General features: G+C 36.2%; 1 protein-coding gene across 6 annotated transcripts in view; it reads left to right on the top strand.

The window, feature by feature from the left end:
• Nucleotides 1–22,296, top strand: part of aars2 (alanyl-tRNA synthetase 2, mitochondrial (putative)) — a 37,879-nt gene extending 15,583 nt beyond the window's left edge. For 3 of the 6 annotated variants that reach the window (XR_012398034.1, XR_012398033.1, XR_012398032.1), the window contains 17 exons: nt 389–497; nt 588–626; nt 1,263–1,377; nt 1,497–1,624; nt 2,758–2,902; nt 8,134–8,303; nt 8,395–8,508; nt 11,704–11,844; nt 11,924–12,061; nt 12,172–12,275; nt 14,703–14,811; nt 14,881–15,006; nt 16,210–16,258; nt 16,621–16,731; nt 16,813–16,896; nt 17,692–17,805; nt 21,835–22,296. Coding sequence is in view for 3 of the 6 variants with exons in the window: in XM_073937714.1 (XP_073793815.1) it covers nt 389–497; nt 588–626; nt 1,263–1,377; nt 1,497–1,624; nt 2,758–2,902; nt 8,134–8,303; nt 8,395–8,508; nt 11,704–11,844; nt 11,924–12,061; nt 12,172–12,275; nt 14,703–14,811; nt 14,881–15,006; nt 16,621–16,731; nt 16,813–16,896; nt 17,692–17,805; nt 21,835–22,026 (1,939 nt within the window). In the remaining 3 variants the exon portion in view is untranslated. Of the gene's footprint in view, nt 1–388; nt 498–587; nt 627–1,262; nt 1,378–1,496; nt 1,625–2,757; nt 2,957–6,453; nt 6,584–8,133; nt 8,304–8,394; nt 8,509–11,703; nt 11,845–11,923; nt 12,062–12,171; nt 12,276–14,702; nt 14,812–14,880; nt 15,007–16,209; nt 16,259–16,620; nt 16,732–16,812; nt 16,897–17,691; nt 17,806–21,834 lie in introns of those variants that run through there. The other 3 variants (XM_073937714.1, XM_001332352.10, XM_073937715.1) reach the window with 2 other exon arrangements.
• The last annotated feature ends 1,396 nt before the right edge of the window (nt 22,297–23,692 follow it).

Genomic DNA, 23,692 nt, shown 5'->3' on the forward strand with positions numbered 1-23,692 from the left:
CTGTGGTGTGTTGTTCTGGAAATTATAAAGTAATTCCAATATAATGTTGTCCTTAAAATGGTGTTTAAAAATTTAAAACTGCTTTTATTCTAGCTGAAATAAACCAAATAAGACTTTCTCCATAAGAAAAGATATTATCAGACCTACTGTGAAAATTTTCTTTCTCTGCTAAACATCATTTGGGAAATATAAAAAAAATCAAAGAGGTGCTAATAATTCTTACTTCAACTGTATGTACAGTAAAGCAATATACAAGTATTTTGAGGGGGTTTTACATTTGTTAAAGTAACCTTTTTTTGGAGGTTAGATCTATATTTTAGGTAATATTGTCAAGTAATATAACTCTTCTAATGTGTAAATGTTCTACAATATGCTGTCTTTGTGTTAGGCTGGTGTTAAGACGCATCTTAAGACGTGCGGTTAGGTTTTCTACAGAGGTGCTGCAGGCTCCTGAGGGTGCGCTGGCAAGTCTGGTGCCCACTGTAGCTCATCTACTGGTGAGACGATCGAGATGATTGCACTGGGTTATTTCTGTCATCACTGCAGTGTCTTTGCTTTCATATTCTCATTGTTTTTACTTTTCTCAGGGTGATGCCTATCCTGAGCTGAACACAGAGTCTGATAGAGTAAGCATGCTACAAAAAAAAAAAAAAAAACAAGCTTCCTGTCTTACAATACTTACTGTTTTTGTAACATTTATTGTGCTACAGATATTGTTCTTTCGAACTTTCTGTGCATTAAATAATGCTGCTTTTTTTACTTCACGCAAAAATAATTATGGTTTGAAATATGAAGAAAGTGTCTCAATACAAAATGTTTTAAAATTTGATTATTTTTATTTTCTATCAGAGGAGTTAAATAAAAATATATATTTTGCTATTGTATTGTTAAATAATTTATATCATACTAATGTTTTACAAGTTTTACTGTGTTTTATTTTAATAACCAAAAAACTAGAATACTGAATAGTAGTGCATTTAAATAACGCTATCTAGAAATTATCAAAATAACACTTTTTAACTTTAACTTTTTAAACAATATATTTTAGACCAAGTAGTATTTATTAGAAAAATCTTTTTTTTTTTTTTTAGCTGTAATGAGTATTAACATCAAAATAATGAACTGCTTAAGTCTGCGTAAGTCTTAATATTGGTGTTGTTTCATATATTTTTATGCACCCTTTTCCAAAAATGATGTATGATTTATAAAAGTCCTATCGGATTGATTTAGTGCACATGCTGAATTTTATTCTTCCTCTCCAGATCATGGATCTCATTAATCAGAATGAAGCCCACTTCCTTTCCTCGCTGAAACAGGGTAGGAGGGTGATTGACAGGACTCTCAGCAACATGGACGAAAACTCTTCTTTTTTTCCAGGTAAAATCTATTAAAAACCAGTTACAGTTGGTATAATTCATAATGCATTCCCTTCTCTTTTACCTGAGCAGTGTCTGCAATGTTCTACCTTCTGTGTCCATTGTTTTTCTATTAATCAGCCTCGGTTGCCTGGTCCTTATATCGCAACCTGGGCTTTCCTCTGGATCTCATTGACCTAATGCTAGAGGAAAAAGGCAAGATTGTTGATAAAAAGGAAATGAAGGTGCTGGAAGATGAATATGAGAAGGTACTAGTATTAGCATTTTTACTAATATTAGCCTTTCCATAATACAGAATATGATTGCTGGATGAATAGTTAGCTATGTTTCTATACAAAAATGCAAATTACACTTATGCAGAATATCACAAATAAAGCACCGTTCTCATCCCATGAAAACTTGTGATTGTCTGATAAACTGGTGCCAAATTTCGAAAAAACTACCTTTGCTGTGGTAGGAGAAGCCACTGTGAGCATTTCTTCATCTATTATAAACAACTGTGCCTCAGAAAACAAAATGCAATGAATGTGTGGTGGCTTTTGGAGGCAAGAGACACTGTTTAGGACTACTATGCTACTGGGCCCAGAAAACTGCAACAAACAAATCCTGATCACAGCAGTTATCAAACATTCAAACAAAAAGGAAAAACCCAAAACAAATAGGCAACTCGAGCGCCAAAAATAAATAAATACGCACCTCACTTCACAAACAAACCCGAACGCATGATACGTTCACCACGCATCATAAATAAAACCTCCGCCAAAAATAATAAGCACTTCCATTCATAGATATTGCTGCTTCTATGTCTGCATCAAAACGTACTCGTACACTCGCACTTTCAATACAGCGCCTAACTTCAAGGAACACCGCTACTTCCTCTGAGTAAGACTAAGCAGCATGAAAAAACACATTTTTTTACAAAACCAGCCTCGAAGCAAACAACCTTGCAGCGCACTCTCTACAAACTCACAGCAGCATGACCCCTTGACCCGGAATCACCTGCATGCTGACTGCGTGACAAGGAATGAATGAAAGAGAGCGAACCACCATCCAAGGCTCTCTAAATATCCTTGTATCAGCTGACAGCTGTAATCCAATCACACGTCGCTCGTATAATAATAAAGAAAAAAGAAAAAAAAACTAATGATGACTGTCACACACTCAACACAGTTCTGGTTGGTAATAATACAGAACCACTATGATGACAGACTATGGCTGAGGGATTTTCGAATGACCAAAACATCATTAAAATTTCCATGATGCATTATGTGATGTTTCAAAATGCGCATAAAAATAGGTGGATGGGAGCATAGCTATAGACTGGTTTATTGATTGTTTATGTGTGTATATGGGCTTATTAGAGTTGTTGTTTTTTTCTCAGTTGGGTCTTCAGTCAGAGGAGGATGAAGGTGAAAAGCTGGACCAGCTGGACCTTCATAGCCTGGCGGAGCTACAACGGCAAAGAGTTCCTCACACAGACGACTCTCCAAAATACTGTTACAGTGTGGGGTCCGATGGACAATACGGTACTGAACAGTGAAAAGATCTTGTTTGAGAATCAGAGAAATCTTTAAAAGTGTGTGCTCCTGACCACACATGGCTCTAAAAGTTTATAAAATGAAGTAAATAGCATGCTAAAAAAACACACTCAACATGAAATTCAGTTCTGAAAACACAAGATGCACCTGACCGCAGTTTTGTTGACATTAGAAAGGAGCGATGGACAGCACCTTTTTGTTACTAGGCAACCACTGTATCAACAGTCTTGGTGCTGGAGCGAGTGACATATCTTCTGTACCAGTGGATTCTGAAACGTAATGACTGTGATTGGCCGCGAAGATCATCAGTTCACCGAACTCACCACTGTTTACTGACTGTCACCACAGATACAGCAACATTGGAGCATTTAAGCTGCGATTTATCAGCGGATTGCTCATATGTCTGCTTATAGACTAACCAGCTGATCAACTTGACTTTGAAATGCTCCAGTGTCTGTATCTGTGGTTACACTCAGTAAACAGTGGGGAGTTCAGTGAACTGATTTCCTTCACCACCAATCACAGTCATTTCTGTTGAGCATATGAACACAGTGGCAAATCAGCGATATTTAAGAACGTGCTCTTTATCACTCAAATGTTCGCAGGAAATTGCCATTTTTAAACTTCAGTATTGATTGGTACCGAATTCCAGTATCGTGACAACCCTACAACACGGAGTTGACTTTTTCCAACTACAGGCAAACAGAGCATAATGACAAAAACACTCGCAAAACGCTCCCAACCATTAGAAAACCATTCAAAATAGGTGCTTCTCAGTGCAAAACATGCATTCGGTGTGATCAGGGCTGTAGCTAGCAAATCTCAGTTCTCAAATTCTTCACACCAAGTACCACCTCAGAACATATTTGTCTCTCTAAGTACCACCATAAAAACCAGTATTTCTTATGCAGTAGTGTAGTAGGACTAATTAATCAGCTACAACTGCGCACAGTACAAAAATAAGGCACTATTATTCCTAAGGAAAAAAGTATTAATGTCGGCAACTTTACACATTTTATATAATGTTTGAATATTAACACTGCACTGTGCTTACAGGTAAATAAAAAATATTAAATAAGAATAAGTTGTACTTGTAAAAGTGCAGAAATTGTACTGTACATAAAAAGTAAAAAAGCAAAAAACTCTGCTGTACTTAATTATAAACTCTTAAAATATATAGTACTTCTTCAAACAGTGTATAGAGCAGTCAGAATACCAAAAACACTAAGGGTGTGTCTTAAACCGCACATCACCACACGGACCAGGGAGCCTGCCATTTAAAATTCTGTCTCCATCGCTTAATTATTCCAGTGCACTGAAAAGTTCACTCTCTAAAAAATCCTACAGTGCACATTGTAAATCAGTGAGCATTGCTGCTCACTGGGTTCCCTAATAGGAGTGCTGAACTGCCAAACATAAATGACCAACTAAACAAACCTAATGACAAATGAGAGACTTTCAAAAATAAGTGACTCATAAATAATAAACGTATAAATAATAGGGACCTTTAAAAAATAAACATTGTTTATATTAAACCATACAGTAAATGAAAATGGTTAGACAAACACGGAAAAATCTCACAAACATTTATAATTAATCGAAATGTTGCCGCTATATAAAACAATACATTTATTGATCTATATTTTAAAAAAACTGTGAAAAAAGTTCTGCTGTTGTTCATGAAATTAATTTTTTTATGTTGTATAATGAAAACATTCTCATGTCACAATTAGTGTCCCAATGTGTAGTGAATCAAGCTCCTTACTATCCTTACCAGTGCTCAAATTTGTTGATTCCAGCTGATTGACATGCATCCTGAAATGCTTTAGAAATATAGTAACATTCTATAACCACTCAGTTACTACGCACTCCCTCAAAACTCTTTTAGCAACCACCACTTGAAACTTTTGCATTAACTTTTCTTGTTCCAACTGGACTTTTTTTTTTTTTAAATAAAAGTTTAGTTTTTAGTAATTGAAAGAGCCCATTCAGACCAAAAGTGAAATAAATATGGCTTAAAGTAATGTGTAAATTCCTGTCTGTACAGTAAACTAACCTTTCAGCTGTGCTGCCCGTCATTATTTTTTACTATAGTGTAATTGGATCATCTAAAGGTCAGCAGCAAAGACATGGCTTAAATTGATCAAATGTAATTTAAATGGGTTAAGGATATTATTCAACACATTTAATTAGAGCGGGTTTGTGTAATAATCTGTATTTTTGTTTAACTTATTCATATGAATTGTTTTTGTGCAAGTCAGATATATAAATGCATGTTCACATTTAGTCTAGAACCACAGTAGCCATCAATGCACAAGACACCTCTACAGTCCTGATCATACTAAATCCCTCAAAATGCCTTAACCACACAGCTTTATCGCAAATCCCTCTCAGCAATCTAAGGCTGGAAGGCATCAAGTTACAGTGCATCCGAAAAGTATTCATAGCGCTTCACTTTTTCCACATTTTTTTTATGTTACAGTCTTATTCCAAAATGTATTAAACTCATTTATTTCCTCAAAATTCTACACACAATACCCCATAATGCAATGCGAAATAAATTTTTTAGAAATTGTTGTAAATTTAAAAAAATTATAAAACCTGAAAAATCACATATACAAAAGTATTCACAGCCTTTGCTCAATACTAAGTAGATGCACCTTTGGCAGCAATTACAGCTTTTAAATATGATGCCACACGCCTGGTACACCTGTCTTAGGATTTGTTGCCCAATACCTCTAAAGCTGTATCAGGTTAAATGGGAAGCGACAGTGTACAGCCATTTTCAGATCTCTCCAGAGATGTTCAATAGGATTTAGGTCTGGGCTCTTTGTGGGCCACTCAAGGACATTCACAGAGTTGTTGTGAAGCCACCCCATTGATATTTTGGTGCTGTGCTTTGGATCATTGTCCTACTGGAAGATGAACTGTCTCCCCAGTCTGAGGTCAAGAGCACTCTGAACCAGGTTCAGAATGTCTCTGTACATTGATGCATTCATCGTTCCCCTCTATCCTGACTAGTCCTCCAGTTCCTGCTTCATCCCCACAGCATGATGCTGCCACCACCATGCTTCACTGTAGAGATGGTATTAGCCTGGTGAAAAGCGGTGCCTGGCTTTCTCCAAACGTAACGCCTGACATTCACTCCAAAGAGTTTAATTTTAGTCTCATCTGACCAGATAATTTTGTTCTTATGGTTTGAGTGTCCTTCAGATGCCTTTTGGCAAAATCCAGGCGAGCTGGTGGCTTCCGTCTGGCCATTCTACCATACAGGGCTGATTGGTGGATTGCTGCACAGATGGTTGTCCTCCTCTCTCCACAGAAAAATGCAGGAGCTCAGACAGAGTGACCATCGGGTTATTGATCACCTTCCTGACTAAGGCCCTTCTCCCCAATCACTCTGCTTAGATGGCCGGCCAGCTCTAGAAAGAGTCCTGGTAGTTCCAAACATCTTCCATAAGGATGATGGATGCTTTTTCTTTCATTTTTAATAAATTTGCAACAATTTCATAAATGAATTGAATACATTTTGGAATAAGGCTGTAAAATAAAAAAAAATGTGGAAAAAGTACCGCAAGGACAGAGAACGGGGCTGTTTCTCAATTCAAAGAATACAGAGAACGGACTTGCGTTCTTCTGGTGTCCTCGGAAGAACGAACTCAGGAGATGGTGAGGACAAAGAACATGTCCTGTGAGAAATGAGATGCTGCATTTTTCCTGATGGTCACATGACCTTCACGTGTTTTTAATGGAATATTATTTAAACATTACAGCATTCATACAGAGATGTATTGTTTTTCCCCTTTTCAAAATATATACTATGCATAAATCATTATAAATATACATTGCACAATACAAATAAAATAGATTTTAATACCAATTTCAGCAAATAAACACCCTTAATGTGTTTATTCCTATATTAAGATGTCCATGGTAATGTTTATATTCACAGTTTCATTTAGGGAAACTCCTGAGGTAAATAAGTCATATCTCTGAACTTTAATAATAAATCTTAATAAAATGCTGCGCTTCCCACCTCCAGTCACAATGACTTCTGGGACTTCTAGAGCGAGATCGGTGCCAAGTCTGCATCGTTGCGTCCTTGATATCAAGAACACATCCGGGAAGTTTCACGCATCCTCTGTTCTTGCAGTCTTAAGTATTGGAACTGAACTTTGGCAGCTGATGATGACGTTACACGAGGACACAAGATCGCTGAAGACCGCATATTGAGAAACAGCCCTAGGTTGCTGCCTTTGATATCCTAAAATCCTGTTTCATTTATGACAGTGGAGCTAAAAAAAATTAACATGGCGTCTCACCCATGACATTTGTGTGTCATTTTGCGTTTTCAGACAAGCCCATATGAGCTTGTTTACGTAACACCACTCAACACCTCCGTTATCAAATAGCCACATGCTAAAAATCTTGTAACCACATAGGAACACATTAAAAACACAGAGAGTGCCAAAAATACATGTAATACAAGTAACAAACTCCTCAGTAACTACATGGCAATTTTTTAAAACAACTGTAAAAACAAAAATAGTTTGACAAACACTCATAAGACCTTGGCAACCATAGAAGTGTGGTAAAATACACTTAAATACTCTGAATACTCTGAACACTTAACCAAACAGCTCGAATTTGGAAATAACCCCCAAAGGAATATGCCATAACCACTCAGAAGACCTCAAAAAATGCATGGCAACATATTTGGCACACAAATGCCAACACAAACAAAGCACCAAAACTACATCTTGTAGCAACATGTTAAGCTCTTAGCATACCTCAGGAACCACCAGCACTTTACAGCACACTCAATAACCCTTTAACCCTGCTAACATGATAAAAAAAAACGCTTTGTACACCTTACAAACTAATTAGCAACATAATAAAAGCATTTAGAAAACCAAAAAAATTGCAGAAATGCTAAAATTCATGTTAAGCTTTAAACACATCAGAATGTTAAAAAATACACTGAATAATTTGAAGACTGTTGAAGACTGTACCGGGTTGCAGCTAGAAGGGCCTCCGCTGTGTAAAAAAAACATGTTGGAATAGTTAGCAGTTCATTCCATTGAGCCACACTTTATAAACAAGGGACTAATGCGAAGGAAAATAAATGAATTTTGAACACTTGACCACAGAACTTGCATCACACTGGTGGTGATGCAGTATAAGATTAAACAAAAAACCGAACTGTTTTGTTCTTTCAGTGTTTGAGCCCTGCAAAGCGTCTGTCCTGGCACTTTACTGTGATGGGGCACTGGTTTCAGAGGTGCGTCAGGGTCAGCACTGCGCTGTGATCCTGGACCAGACCAGCTTTTATGCAGAGCAGGGCGGACAGGCCAATGACCAGGGTTACTTCACCAAGGATGGGCTGCAGGTTCTTGTTCACCTCCCACCTGAGATGTCTTATTTTTATTATGTTTGATACCGGGGCAAGATAAAGACACAGCTTGTGGTATTGTTTTCAGGATGTGTTGTTCCCTGTAAAGTGTGTCCGTCTCGCTGGGGGTTATGTGGTACACAAAGTCACAGCAGCAGAGACTTTGAGAACTGGAGATCAAGTGCATCTTCACGTGGATGAGGTGGGAACATGTTGCATTGCATTTCCACTGTCACACATGACAAAAATTTATATAATTAGTTTTACTATAATTTCAAATACAGTAAATGCTCAAACATTTTTTTGTTTTCCATAAAAAAAAATATATTTAGAATTTCATATAAAATAAATAGCACTAACTGAAGATTAGTGTACAAGAATGAAGATTATTCTCTTTCACTCTGTTTGTATATTATTAATATTAAGAGTTGTTTTTTCAGGTTTTTTTGGCATGTTGGTACAGTTTAGTAAAAAGTTTTAAAAAGAAAACGGTAAAAGAGCTGCTAAAGTTAGTTACCCCTTCTATTTTCTCTTCAAACTAAAATTTTGTTTAAAAAAAAAAAAAAAAACATTGTTACTGCCTATTTTTAACTACCCAAGTAGGGATGCAACGAATGCCCAATTTCACTATTAACCGCGTTATCAATCGTAAAGGCTTCTTAACACCGTGTTCCTGCATGGAACAAAACTGCAGTAACTAAACAAAGATATGCCAACTGTGCACTACTTTAAAGTTCCAAGCTTGTACACCGAGGCTAATACCCACACACACTGGATTAACTATGGCTGAGGCTATTAACTAAGGGCTGTTCAGATATTGCCTATACGCAAATTGGGAGCGACACTGAGTGCGAGGGGCATGACGCGCTCACGCACATTTTCCATGCTGCAAACGCACCACAAGTAACGTGACAAGAACTGGACCGATCAGTTAGGGCTGTGCAATTCTCGACATTCAGAACCTATAATCGAACTCATAACCAAACTTCTTTCTCTACAGCATGTGGAGTCATGTAACCCTGCTCTGTTAACAGCTGAGGCTGATTTTATACTTCCAGTATTCAGCAACATCTGATCTCTGGTCAAGTAGGATGATGGCCCATACTTGAGCCTTACTTTGCACTACATTGACGATGATTGGACGTATATATAACGGCATATTTTCCATTACATTCATATTAATATTTACATAAAAATATTTGTTTAAAGAAGATACAAGAAATGCGCTGTTTAAAATATGATTCACGGCGTATGCAGGAGTTATTTTATTTAAAAGAGATCCTACTTATTTTCTATTTTAAATATTAAAAACATTAATATTACTTTTTTTTTTTTTTAGAAGTTTAAGTTATTTATTTTCACTTTTTATAAGAAAAAGTGGCTGTTGGTTTTAGGCAGTGTGTGTTTTAATTTCAGTTCTTCAACGTTGAAGTTCAATAAATAGTTATAGATGGTAGATAGTGTGTGTTTACTTATCAAGTAATGCACCCTTCATTTAAACATCTCTTACTTCTAATATGTGAGCATATTTACTGTACAAAACTTATCTGTCAGCTTTGAGGGCTTAATTTTAATAAATAAATAAAATAATTGTTTATTAATCGTAATCGAGTTAAAATGTTCAATTAATCGTGATTTGATTTTAAGCCAAATCGCCCAGCCCTACGATCAGTTTTACCAAACAATATAGTAATATAATTAATCAAAAGTGCTTTTTAGACAGAGGTTCAGCCGCCTTTGACAACATTTGTTCTCTTTAAAAGGGCAATACTTTGCTAATATGATTTACATTAGACAAACACAATAGTTTTAAATTATTCTTATTTTTATTTATTTATTTTTTTTATTCATTGTTCTGTTGTTAATTTTTTAGTGTTAAATTATTACTTATGTTTAAATACCAAAATCCTCTTCCACTTATTTTTAAATCCAAAGATTTTATTATTTGGTTACTGAGCAGCAATATATAACACTTTAAAATATAAGGAGTTTTCATGTGATTTACTAAATTAGCAGTGTTTTGAAATTAATGAATGCATAATAATCGGGATAACCGTGAAACTGTGATTATTCCTCAGACTATGGGCTCTATTTTGACGGTCCATGCGCAGAGCGCAAAACGCAGGGCGCAAACGCTTTCAGGGCGTGTCAGAACGCATTTTTGCTAATTTACGGACGGGAAAATGCGCTTTGCGCCAAGGCGCATAGGCTAAAAGGGTTGAGTTTATTTTCTTAATGAGTTATAGGTGTGTTTTGAGAATAAACCAATTAGAGTCTCACCTCCCATTCCCTTTAAGACCCACCTGCGTCGCGCCAAGAGCGCATTCGCTGTTTACAGGACGCAAAGTAAGTCTAAGTGGAAAAAATGAGCATTTCACAAGCAAACAGTTAACAGTTTTTTAACAGAAAACTGTTAAACAGAGCATCTACTGCGTGAGAATGAGAGATAATGGAACTACTTTCACATTCGCTCTTGGATAGGGAAACAGACATCAATTAGCCTATAAATAAATAATTTCGTTTGTTAAGCGCAAAAATTTGTTTCAAAACTATTTCTAAATTCAGTTCTAATTTCCAGCAAACGAATAAATGAACAAAGATGACCAAGTGTGGTCAAAATACTGAGTTATTTCCAAATACACCTGCCATGCCCCATATGGTCTAAAACCTGACAGGTGGGCAAATCTAAGCTTGTTTTTAATAAAACAAATATAAATATGGATATAATAAATAATACTGCTAATAATAATAACATTATACAAAAGCAAATTGTTATGAATGAACTGAAAAAGCCTCCCGAGATGAAGGCATATAAAAGCAGTGATTTTTTATATTTATGTAGGCTAGAAAATAATATGTTTTGTAATATTTTAACCCTTATATTTATATCCTATTTCTATTCTTATTATATCCTATATATATATATATATATATATATATATATATATATATATATATATATCCTTAATATTTAAATTTTTTCACATGTAAAGATATTTGCCTATTGCTCTCTTGTGCGTTGTAAGCAGTGCGTAATTGAGGCGCAACTCTGCGCCGGAGTTTAGACCGGGTTTGTTTTGGTCTAATGAAAAATCTATTATAGTTTTTCAAAATAGCAACGCGCCAGCGGTCTGCCTCAGAACGCCTCTCTTTTTAGACCAGAACGCCTATGGGCGCACAAATGAGCGCTAATGCATTTGCTATTTAAACAGCGTAGCGCAACGCCTCAAAACGACTCTTGCGCCAAGCTGAAACTACCAAAAGAGTTTTGCGCCGCGTCTTGCGCCACACTGCGCCAGGTGTATGATGGGGCCCAATCTTTGTACAGCCAAAATCTATGATGGTTGCATCCCTATACCCAAATACCTTTTGGTAAATGTTGCATTTTCAACTGTAGGCTTGGCGGCTGGGCTGCATGATAAATCACACCGCCACCCATGTGCTGAACTTTGCTCTGCGAGAGTTGCTAGGTCCCATTGTCAGCCAACGAGGGTCTCATTGCAGTGCGAATCGTCTACGCTTCGACTTCAGTGTCAAGGTACAACATCTGAATGGCTGTCTCAATGATTTAATGATTTCCAAAATGGCTAATGCATGTTTTTCTACTTGTTTCAAAGGGCACCCTGACTGTCTCTGAGCTGCAGAAAGTTGAGGAGCTGGTGCTCAATATCATTCGTCAAAATGCAGATGTGCACGTAGAGGAGGTTCCTCTGTCGAGTGCTAAACAAATTGCTGGCCTGAGGACTGTAGATGAGGTACCTTGGAATAGCTTAATCATCAGGCTTAGGAATCAGCTAATATTAATGTAACAAGTGGTTCTCCACACCCAATGTGAGGTGTTGACAACATTGTGTGTTTGTTCCAGCTCTATCCAGACCCAGTGCGAGTGGTGTCCGTGGCTGTGCCTGTTTCGGATCTGCTTGCTTCAGAAAGAGCTGAGCAAACTTCAGTTGAGCTCTGCTGTGGCACGTAAGGCTGTTTTGCTCCTTTGTACTGGGGTAGCAAAGCAAACTCTCAAGGGCTAAATCTCGGTCAAACCCAGCTGACAGTTGGCCGTTGGGAAGTGTCAGGCCACCAGTGAGCAACTCTGTGGCTAATTTGTTCGGGGTGTTCCACACGGTGCCTCTCATCGAGTTTTTGTCAGGGCAAGTTTGCCCAATCCAGCATGTAAATTTGATGTCGGTCATCAGCGTTAGAGAGCAATCTAATTGGCAAAGAATTAGAGCACAAGAACAAGTGATGAAACCAAGCAAAGAGGCAACACAAAGAAGTCGCCTGTAATTTCTCACATATTTGCAAACAGTATCAATTATTAGATTATCAGATATATTTGCACCAGCTAATTCCTCCATGGTGAGTAGCGAGTATTAAACGCAGCTTTTATTTAATGTTTTTTATGTGCGCATGTCACGTTCTAGTTTCCCTTTGTGGAATAAGAAAACGGACTACTGCCCCTTAGGGGTGTGGAGCGTCAGCTTGTTTCAGTCAGCTGCCATCCGTTTGGTGTGTTATGAGAAGCTTTTTTATCCAAACGAGACCAGACAGTGAGAATGCAAAGCGACAACAGAGACGGTTTCTTGAGCTAGTTCTTTGATGTCCGCTTGGTGCTTCCTGGGCTGCATCCAAAAGATAAAAATAGAGTTAGGAAGGAAGCCAAAAAAAGCCAGATCGATAAGCTTTCAATTCAACACTTGATTAACTGAAAGTTGTGTGATTTTAAAGAATTTATGCTAAACAAATCAAATTTTATTTATTTGTCACATACACTTTCGTATAGTGAAATTGAACCCCCCCGACCGTACACAAACATCACAATTTTCAGGGGAAGACAGGTCACAGGAGGTAGCATTTAGAAAGGGAAGTAAGATACATCTGGAGAGTTAGGCTGAAAAAAACATACCCTCTAACCTTGCTCTTGAATTAGAGCAGGGTAAGAACAGGTGTGTGTGTGCGTGTGTGCGTGAGTGCGTGAGTGCGTGAGTGCATGTGTGAGTGTGTGAGTGTGTGAGTGAGTGAGTGAGTGAGTGAGCCTACAGAGTCCAACAGGTGTTCTTGACGATAGCAGGAATTTCAGAGCGTCTCCTTATCTTGCTATCCAGGAGAGTTGTTTTTCTCCAACCGAGGCCATCTGTATGGAACAAAATCAATGCCTAAAGTCTTGAATTAAAAAGCTTGTTGAATATCACAAACTGAAAAAAATAATACACCGTATTAACAAGTTCTTGCATTTTAATGACTGTGTGTATGCGATCATCAGCTGGCTTCCGTTACATAAGGGCAAATATAGATGACTAAAACCTCATTTACTCATTTTACTCATACTTTTTATTATTTATAATGTCCAAGGCATTGATATTAAAATTAAATGCTACTTTTGTGCCTTTATTAGCCTTTTTCTCGCTTGTTTACTGGGTTAAAAATCTTACATTATTCCATCTCCACCTGCTGGTGAAAGCTAGAGCAGCTGGCGATCTTCAATCTGCAATCTATTGCTTCTCCTGCAGTTCCCGGATGTAATGTTGAATTTTATCAGTCGAATTTGATCCACTGAATTTATGGAAGCGAATATTAGAACTGAAATAAAATGAACTGAAAATTACCTTTTGAATATTATACATCGTATTTTTAAAGGGTATTGAATATTTTGTAAGTGAAATCTGAAAATTGAATATGAATTATTGATTTTTTAAGTATGAAAACATGTTTGAAATATTTTTCGTTGAAATATTCACAGCTTAAATAAACAGATATGTTAAATTTCAGGACCTAAAAATACAAACCATGGAATTCAAGTCATTAAAATGCAAGAACTTGTTAATACGGTGTATTATTTTTTTTAGTTTGTGATATTCAACAAGCTTTTTAATTCAAGACTTTTGGCATTGATTTTGTTCCATACATCTGGCAGGAGGAAGAAGGGAGCCGAAAACAGTAGGAAAATACTTCAACTTTAGGTCGATATCCGCCAATTTCACAGATATTTAATGTCCATCACTCGTCTCCTGATCTGGCCAAATCTTGTTGCAGAGCCGTTTCCAAACGTACCTGGAGGACAAGTTGGCTCTCCCGAGCCCAAACTTCTCGTCGAGAAGATGGTGTCAATTGCATTCAGAGACCAGTTGATCAAATCCATAATTCCTCATTCGTTTGGATAGCAGGGCAAGGAGAACCTCAGAGATAGAATAAGATTAAGACAAGAGGAGCTAGCAAGGATAGATATGGGACGAACGGGGAGGAAGTGTGACCACCTTCGCCGAGAGCCAAAGAAAGAATGTCTGCATTGATGTACCTCTCCAGGGACAGGGTTGGCTACCCTTACTTAAGGCCAAACCATCAATACATTGAACATTTTTCAAGCTAAAAACCAAGCTCACTGTTATGTTCTTGTTTCATCAGGCATTTACTGAGGACGGGAGCAATTAGGGACTTTGTTGTTGTATCTGAGCGACAGATGATGAAAGGCGTTTGCCGTATTGTTGCCTTTACTGGAGATGACGCCATAAAGGTTTGAAGATCCAAATATGTTATTTTGTACTAGTTCAATTTTGTGATGCTAACTGGTCCCGTGTTCCAGGCTAGAGAGGCAGGCCAAGCCTTGCAGGAGGAGTTGGAGTCTCTGGAGGCCCGGATGGGATTGTCAAACACATTGTCTATTCAAGAAGCAAAGCGGCTTTCCAAAGAGGTTGGCCACCTAATCAATGTACGTAACTATCCATAACTTCTCATGTTTGATTCTGATCACAATTTAGGAGTTTGAATTTGTTTTTGCAGTTGAAGGCAACAGTTATTAGCCCTCCTGTGAAATAGTAATTATTTTTCAAATAGTAAAGTGGTGTTTAACAGACCAAGGCAATTTTCACAGTATTTCTGATCTTTTTTCATCTGTATAAAGACTCATTGCTTTCATTTCTTTATTTTCTGAATATTATTAGCATCCTTAAGATTGTTTTGATTGACTACAGAACAAACCACTATTTAATTAACCAAGTTAACCTGTGTGCACTGTTCAAATTTAATACCCTTTTGTTATGTTAGGGATGAAAACATCCACTAAAGTAAACTGCTGTAAAAATGCATCAGATTATTATTATTTTTTTATTTATTTGCATAAATCTGTTAATGAACCACAGTCCTGATTGTTTTTAAAAATTCCAGGATTTTAACTCTCTAATTGTCAAAGTCATAAACGATGTCACTGATTTGGTAAAAAAAAAACCCACAAAATTCTAAATTATACAATATATATTTTATATATATAAAATTATAAATTATATTTTTAATGTAAAGTGATTGTGGACTGATTTTTTTGTCAATGGGTCAAAAACAGCCACAAACAGTAAATTAGAGAGAAAAACACTTGCATTACAATGCATCAAAGGCAATGTTGTTTCTTATCTTTCACATGTTCAAGACTGTGCTAAAAGGTTAAGAATACCTTCCACAATCACTTTTTTATATTGAAAACAAGTAATTCTCTGTTTTTTTTTTTTTCACCAAATCAGTGACATCATTTGTGAATTTGGCAATTAAAGAGTTAAAATCCTGGAATTTTCTAAACAATTTAGTAGTTTTGATCAGGACTGAGGTCGAACAGATTTATGGAAATTGTTTTTTGAAAAAAATATTAATCTGATGTTTTTTTTACAGCAGTTTAATGTAGTGGATGTTTTCATCCCAAACTAAAGAAAAATATTTGCCCAGTGTATCATTGAGTTTTTAAAAAAATGTCAAAGCATTTTCCCCAAATATGTGTCACAATAAGATATATCACCAAAAATCATTTTATTAGCTGAAACACAGAAAAAGTTATGGCCAAATTAAGACTCACCCCAAAATTTTACTCAGTATTTACACACTCTCATGTAGTTTTAAACTTTTTTATTTTATTTTCTGTGTTCCTTAGAAAACAAAGAAGATATTTCGAAGAAAGCTTGAAAACGCTGACGTCCATGGTATTTATTTTTTCTACTATGAAAGTCAGTTATTACAGGTTTTCAGCTTTCTTCAAAATATCTATTAACTGAACTATAGATAGATCTATTAAGTTTAACAGAAGAAAAATACAAATAAAGGTAGAGTAAATCATGACATAATTTTAAAAAATTGGGTAAATTGTTTCTTTAATTCACTCTGTAATACTAGTATCTTGGAAAATGTGAAATATTATGTACTGTCATCATGGCAAAGATAAAATAATTAGTTATATATTATGTTTAAAAATGTGTTAAAATAATTTTTACATGGGAAATAATTCATTTCACAGGAGGGCTCATAACATTGGCTTCAACTGTATCATTTTTATGATGTCTTTTAGGCAGTTGATATCACACCTATGCCACAATGGAAGAGACTAGAGTTGCAGACTCGTCTGAAAGCGATGCTGAAGAGCAGCAATAACTCTATTCGAAAGTTGGAGATCAAAGAGGTAGATTAGAGTTTATAATGCCCATCTAATTATGCCAAAAGAGGTTCACTAGGTGGTTGTTTTTTGTGGCTCCTATTTCAGGCTGCCTTAAAAGCCAAGGAGCTGCTGGACAAACACTCCAATAAACCTGTCGTGGTGGATTTGATCCAGACTGACTCTATTTCAGTAAGTACGACCTAACCAAAACTTATTCATGCATCTTTAACGTTTCTCACAATATTTATTTCCCTATAGTATAGGACACAGTAATAAAATACGACAGGAAATGTGTCATAAATTCATCTCGATAAAGTCAGGTAACTTTATTATAGGAAGGTACACACAATAAGCCAAAAATAATCCAGACAACTGTTAGTGTGATAACATGTACACCACTGTTAATACTTTGTTAGGCCTCTGTCATACAGGTTTATGCAAACTTAGTATCTTCTCAGACTTTTTTTTGGTGAGTTTGCCTGTAGTTTATACTGTGATTTCTGTATTTGTAGGCTTATAGTAGAGCTAAGTGAAATTGTTCCAGCTCTTTCTGAGTGATAAACAAAAATCAGTCAAATAAATATGATCACTACTTAGCTCCACTGGGATAGTTTTATCAGCCGCCTACAGAACAAACCACTGATATCCAATAACTTGCCAGTTAACCTAATCAATGTAGTCAAGCCTTTAAATCACACTTTAATCTGAATACGAGTATCTTGGTAAGTATTATGTATCCATATCCTGTCACAGTGGCAAAGAAAAAAGAAATGGGTTGTTAGAAATATGTTATTTAATCCCTTCTCTGTTAGGTAACACTTTTTAACATTTAACAGGAATGCTTATTGTTTTGACTCTCGCAATATATGCACATTTGTAATATTTTGATCGATTCAATACGCTTACTTGTATAGCGCACTTTTCACAATAATTGCAGCTAGTTTCAGTATAATGTGCAAACTTAATTTGTGTGCCTGTGTTTAGGTTCTAATGAAGACTGTGGTCCAGCTGAGCAAGAGCACTCCAAAGTCCTTGGTCATGTTGTTCTCTCACTGGGAGTCATCAGGGAAGCTGCTCTGTGCCTGTCTAGTACCCAAAGTACAGCAAACACATCACACAACACACTCACCCTCAAGCCCCATCCTCTGTGTCTACTGTATGAGTATATTCTTTCACAGTCAGATGAGTTTTACATTTAATGCTGGCTCTTTCATGCTGTAAAATTGTTTTGGGATCACACTTTAGTTTATTGTACAATTCGCACTATTACCAAACCGTTAACTAAGACGTTTAGCTCAATACACTAGGGGTGTCAAAATTAATTGTCTGTTCGATGCACTGCGATGCAAACAACAACAAAAAAACAACAACAACTCGGTATCTGTTCAGTAGTAATCATAACCGGTTGTTATGTACTGACGTCTTTTCTGTTAACGCGTGATCAATCATAGGCGATTTAGAGCCAAACAATACTCAAAAAGCAGGCAGGATAATTTTTACTTGGTTTATTTGCTATAAATGCTAAACGTTGCTCTGTGCATGTAAATGAGTTTTGTTTGATACATTAAAAAAAATAGTTTTCTTTGAGCGGTTAAATGTGGGGTGCTTTCACACCTACACTTTTGTTTCGAAACCTGTCTCGTTTGCCCAGTTAGCACGGTTCGTTTGGCATATGTGAAACCAGCAATTGCCAAGGATCCACGCCAAATCAATCGCTCTGAGATAGCTTGAATGAGGTGGTCTCGGCTCGATTGACACGAACTTTGGAGCGGATCGATTGCAGTGAGAAAGCGATCCTCAAATAGGCTACGTCGCGCACCCTTCTCACCCCTCCCCACCACACCTCTCCTCACTCTTCAGACACGCATTATCAGACATCGCATCTTGTGAAACACCACTAAACCACCACCTCTCCTGACAGCTGAGCAGGACTCTGCAAAATAAACCCTGACACACTGACTTATGTCTTTTTGCCATGACATAGCCATAGAAGCTGAAATGGCAATAAAATTAAAACTCTCTCTCACTCTGACCAATGTGAGGAGAGTTTACTCACACGTGACTTGTTTTAGCTCTTTTGGTCCGATTAGAAACTTCGCAGTGTGAAAGCGAACCGCTCCAAGAGCAAAGAGCAACTATGTAACATTTGTAATCTCTGTTTTGGAACAACTGAATCGATTCACAGGTGTGAAAGCACCCTTAAAGAAACAGTACACATGTTTGATTGCTTGTATTAAAATTGTATTTCGAATAATATATAAATATATTTAGAAATTATTCATTTCATGCACTTTTGGAAGCTTTAAAAAAGGCCACTATCCAACACCATTATAGAGCATAGAAGAATCTGCATAATATGTAAAACAAACATGAAAATATATTAAAAAAAGTTTTTATTTTTAGAATTTTGGCAGATTATTTTGCTTGCTTTAAGGAAAAACTCAGAAAACACTATTTTTGCTTGCTTAAATGATGCTTCTTGATTTAGCTTTTTTTTTTCAATATTTGGACTAGAAACAAAAAGCTCTAAGTAAGAAAAGGATTTTTTGCAGTGTGTACAAAAAGGAGGGCTTGGAAGTGAGCAAATTATGGAGTCATTTTCAGGTGAACTGTTCCTTTAATGTAACTGCTCTGGTATAAGATTGACTTCATACTCTTATTGTATGGCTCTAACAAGAAGAATTAAGGAAGGAAAAATCCCACCTTAAAGGTCTTTGCACACTGAAGTCGTGAAGAAATTTTCCATATTCATATGCAAAAAACCTGTTACAAAAACAAACTTTACATACCTGAGTCTGATGCATATAAATTAATCTATTACGAAAAAACTCAAAACATTTCAGAGTCAGCTCAAGCAGTGATACTTTGTTCTGCTCTCTTTTCCAATGTAGAAAAAGAAAGAGGAATAGGCTACATATTGTGTTCATCCAATACTGCATTGAGGAAGGAGAGTTCAGCTCATTATCAAAGAGATGAGCTGTGATTATCCTATTTATTTCAGGAAATCTTTGAAATTTTGATACATTGCTTGTGATACTTCAATAATTCAAGGACACTTTTTTGTGTCGAAGCAATAAACCGAAAGTGGACCATGCTTTCTATTGTAATGTCTAAGGGCAGTACGTCAAATGTATGGACACACACTCACACGCACTAAAGAAGTGCGCCAGTCATTGAATCCTGCATAGAGGTTTTCAGTTGCATTCTGTATTTAGCTTTTTGCTTGTGTGGTGGCTCTGAACTGTCAAAACACCTCTCAAAGCACAGTTATCATATAAAAAGCAAAAAAAAAAAAAAATCAAACCCGGTTCAAATATTTTTTTATGACGGACAAAAGTTTTGGAAGTAGTGTGTCAATACAATTGACAACGCGAGGTCGAATTTATTTTTTAACTTTTGAAAACTTACTGAAAATTATTGACGAAAATTTCGGATTCAGTGTGCCAAAACCCTAAGCTGAATTTATACTTTCACCTGGCGCCGCATCGTGCACCTCTGCTGACTGCACGCACACCTCGCGAAACGGACGAGGCTTTTATACTCGCCGCGTTCGCCGTTGTGATATTCTTTAAAATGACAGGGGGCAGTCAAAAGAAGCTGACCTTAAAATCAGGCAGATAAACAGAGAAGTAGAAAGTTCCATGAACTACGACATATCATTTATTTCATTTAGTATTTCTAAGCTAATTATTTTTATTGTTTTTATCAATTATTTTAATGAATATAAGGATTTCTATAACCATTAAAGATTTTTAAATCAGTCTTTGATGCATCACTTGCTTTTGTTCATATCTCGGACAGTTTTACCTATTAAAGTTTATAGCAAAATAAAAGAGCACACTTGCTTAAAAATACAGAAGTTTTTTTTTAGATTTAGCCCGATCCACAATTCACACATTACTGTCTGGCTAGTTTCTGTCCTCTATTATGCTAAAAGGCAATAATGGTCCAACATTACTGACCATTATCACCAATAAAGCCTACAGAAACAGGCATCAGTATATTGTAAACGATAGGTTCAAATATTCCTTTTCAGTTATCAAACAAATAATCTGTTCCTTAATTATAGTTTTGTAACTATTAAATTGTTTTAAATTCACAATTGTATACATCAGTGTAAAAAATCTTTGGTGGAAAAACATATACTTGTGATTGTTTACCTGGTCTCCACTTTTGCCATGTCCTCTTGTTTTTTAAAAACTTGTCCTTCAAGTTTTTCCAAATCTTTTAACGAAAACTTTCTCCTTTCCCACGGCTGTTGCTATTTCTAGCCAATAATTATTGATCATCTGGTTATCTCTATGATCAGAATCTAAAGATGTCTGTACAGTCGTACTGTTTCAGACAAAATTTCTTTAAAGTGTTTCATATTAAACTCAAATGCGGCGCCGCGCTCTGTTCATTCGAGTCTCAAAAAATGCCCTGCTCACCACCAGCCAAAATCATGTCGCGCGCACCCAAAGCGAACATCCGCAATCTCCACAATGACATCACATTCGCCGTGTGCACTCAAGCGAACAAGCGGACACGTCGAGTATAAACCAGGCCTAAGACTTAAAGCCACTAATAAAAGGCTATATTCCTAACAAATAGCAAGCAAAATGGGATCAGTGCTTAAAAAATAAACTGTGAAATCCATCCAGTAGCAGGAAAAACATCAAACAATTTATTTAAACTCAGGATATGATGAGGTTGTTTACACAAGATGCCATACTGGACGCACAAAACTCACTTATGGACATTTACTAAATGGAGAAGTTCCCCCCAAAATGTCAATACTGCAACAGAAACCAGGCTGTTAAACAAATATGTTTGGAATGCCCTAATTGTAATGTTATCAGACAATGTTTTTTATCTGGAGAAACTTTAAAGGAAATATTTTTAAATGCGAATTCTAGAATTTTAGATTTTTATCTTATGTAGTATTATTTATTGCTGATGATATATATATATATATATATATTTTTTTTTTTTTTTTTTTTTTGTATTTTTTTTTTTTGTTATATTTTTTTGGATATAGAATATTTACATAGCTATTTATAAAATGTTGTAAACTTGATCTGGTTTGTGAGGAAATGGCCAGAGAAGCTGATATGGCAATACATTGAAAACTCTTTCTCTTTCTAGGGCTCTACTGGTGGCTCGGCGATCGAATGGGCTCTTTCTGTGTGTTCACGCTTGGGTGGAAATGCAGAAGGTGCAAAGGACACCGCTAAAGGTGTGGGGAATGCAGTCAAAGTCGAGGATGTTGCAGAGATCCTGCACTGGGCTGAAGAATTTGCACACAACAAAATCAGAAACGTGCCCCGAACTGACTAATCTTGGGTAATCATAGACCATTTTTACCACAGTGGATCTATTTCATCAAAAATATTACATTTTCTGTGACGCATCTTCCTTTGTTTTAAAAGGATAAGGCACATTTTTGTTTGTTAAAAGCTAATTTTGATATTAAATATGATTAAATTATTTATTCCCATTTTGCGTTCACTGTATAATAGTAAGTCTGGTGTAGAAACGTGTTATTGAATTAAAGATATGATCAAGAATGTTTCATTTTAAAGTTAAACATTAATACATTATTGTGTTTTTTTGCCTTTAATGCATTTATTAAATTGGATGGTACAAATAAGACAGCAAAGCGCTGTGTTGAGCGTAGGCAACAGGATCGACTAAAACCTTTGTAAACATTTTATTTAAATTGCTTTGTCTGAAAAGTAACTTAATTACTCAATAAGTAATTAAATTGCTTGATTTAATACTACTTAAAACATATATTTATATAGTGGGTACAGAAAGTATTCAGACCGCTTAACATTTTTTACTTTGTTATATTGCAGCCTTTTGCTAAAATCATTTGTTCATTTTTTTTTTCCTTATTAATGTAGACACAGCACTCCATACTGACAGAAAAACACAGAATTGTTGAAATTTTTTGCAGATTTGTTGAAAAGAAAAGCTGAAATTTCTGAAAGTTTTCAGACCCTTTGCTCAGTATTTAGTAGAAGACATGTAGACATGATCAAGACGATCTACTGCAGTTCAAACTGAGCATTAGAATGGGGGAAGAAAGGTAATTTAAGTGATTTTGAACATGGCATGGTTGTTGGTGGCAAACGGGCTGGTCTGAGTATTTTAGAAACTGCTGATCTACTGGGGTTTTCACACACAACCACCTCTGGGGTTTACAGAGAATGGTCCAAAAAATAGAGAAAATATCCAGTGAGCGGCAGTTCTGGGGGTGCAAATGCCTAGTTGAGGAGAATGACCATACTGGTGTGAACTGATAGAAAGGCAACAATAACTCGAAACAGCAACCATCTTGCTGTGAGGCGACAGTGCTAACCACTGAGCCACTGTACCTACTTTTTGGAATTTTAGTAACTGAATTTTTTTGTTATTTTAATAACACCCAACACTGCATCCAGCACAATTTCAATGTATCTGCACAAAAAAAAGATTTTAGCTCCTTGTTAAAATTACTCATTTAAAATGAGCTGAAACAACTCAATCTTGTTAGTTTTTTGTTTGTTTTTTGGTGGAGGAGGGGGGACAGCTTAATTGTTTTATGTACAATCTAATTAAATTTGTGAAATCGATTAGGTTAACTTAATTGATTTGAGTTGGGGCAACATGATTAAAGTGTGTGGAGTCCTGCATTTTTTACAGTGTGGTCACGGTGCATGAAATAAAAGCATTGTTCTGTGAGTCAGAGTCAACTGCATGCTAGAATCACCTACATGAATTATGTGACATTAGAGAACCATCACATTCAGTTGTCGAAGTGACAATCGCTGTTAAGTCACAGATGATCATTTATTAAGCCTAATAAAATTAATTGTGATTTCATCAACAGACTATTTTTTTTTTGATGATGATGATGTTTATGGTTTCACTTACATGTTGTGCATCAATAAGTTTTGATAACTTGACAATAAGACTTTTTTTTCCTGTTGCACCACATACCGAGAGAGATTAGGTTGAG

This window comes from Danio rerio, chromosome 22 (assembly GCF_049306965.1).
Source record: "Danio rerio strain Tuebingen ecotype United States chromosome 22, GRCz12tu, whole genome shotgun sequence".
NCBI classification, from domain to species: Eukaryota; Metazoa; Chordata; class Actinopteri; order Cypriniformes; family Danionidae; genus Danio; species Danio rerio.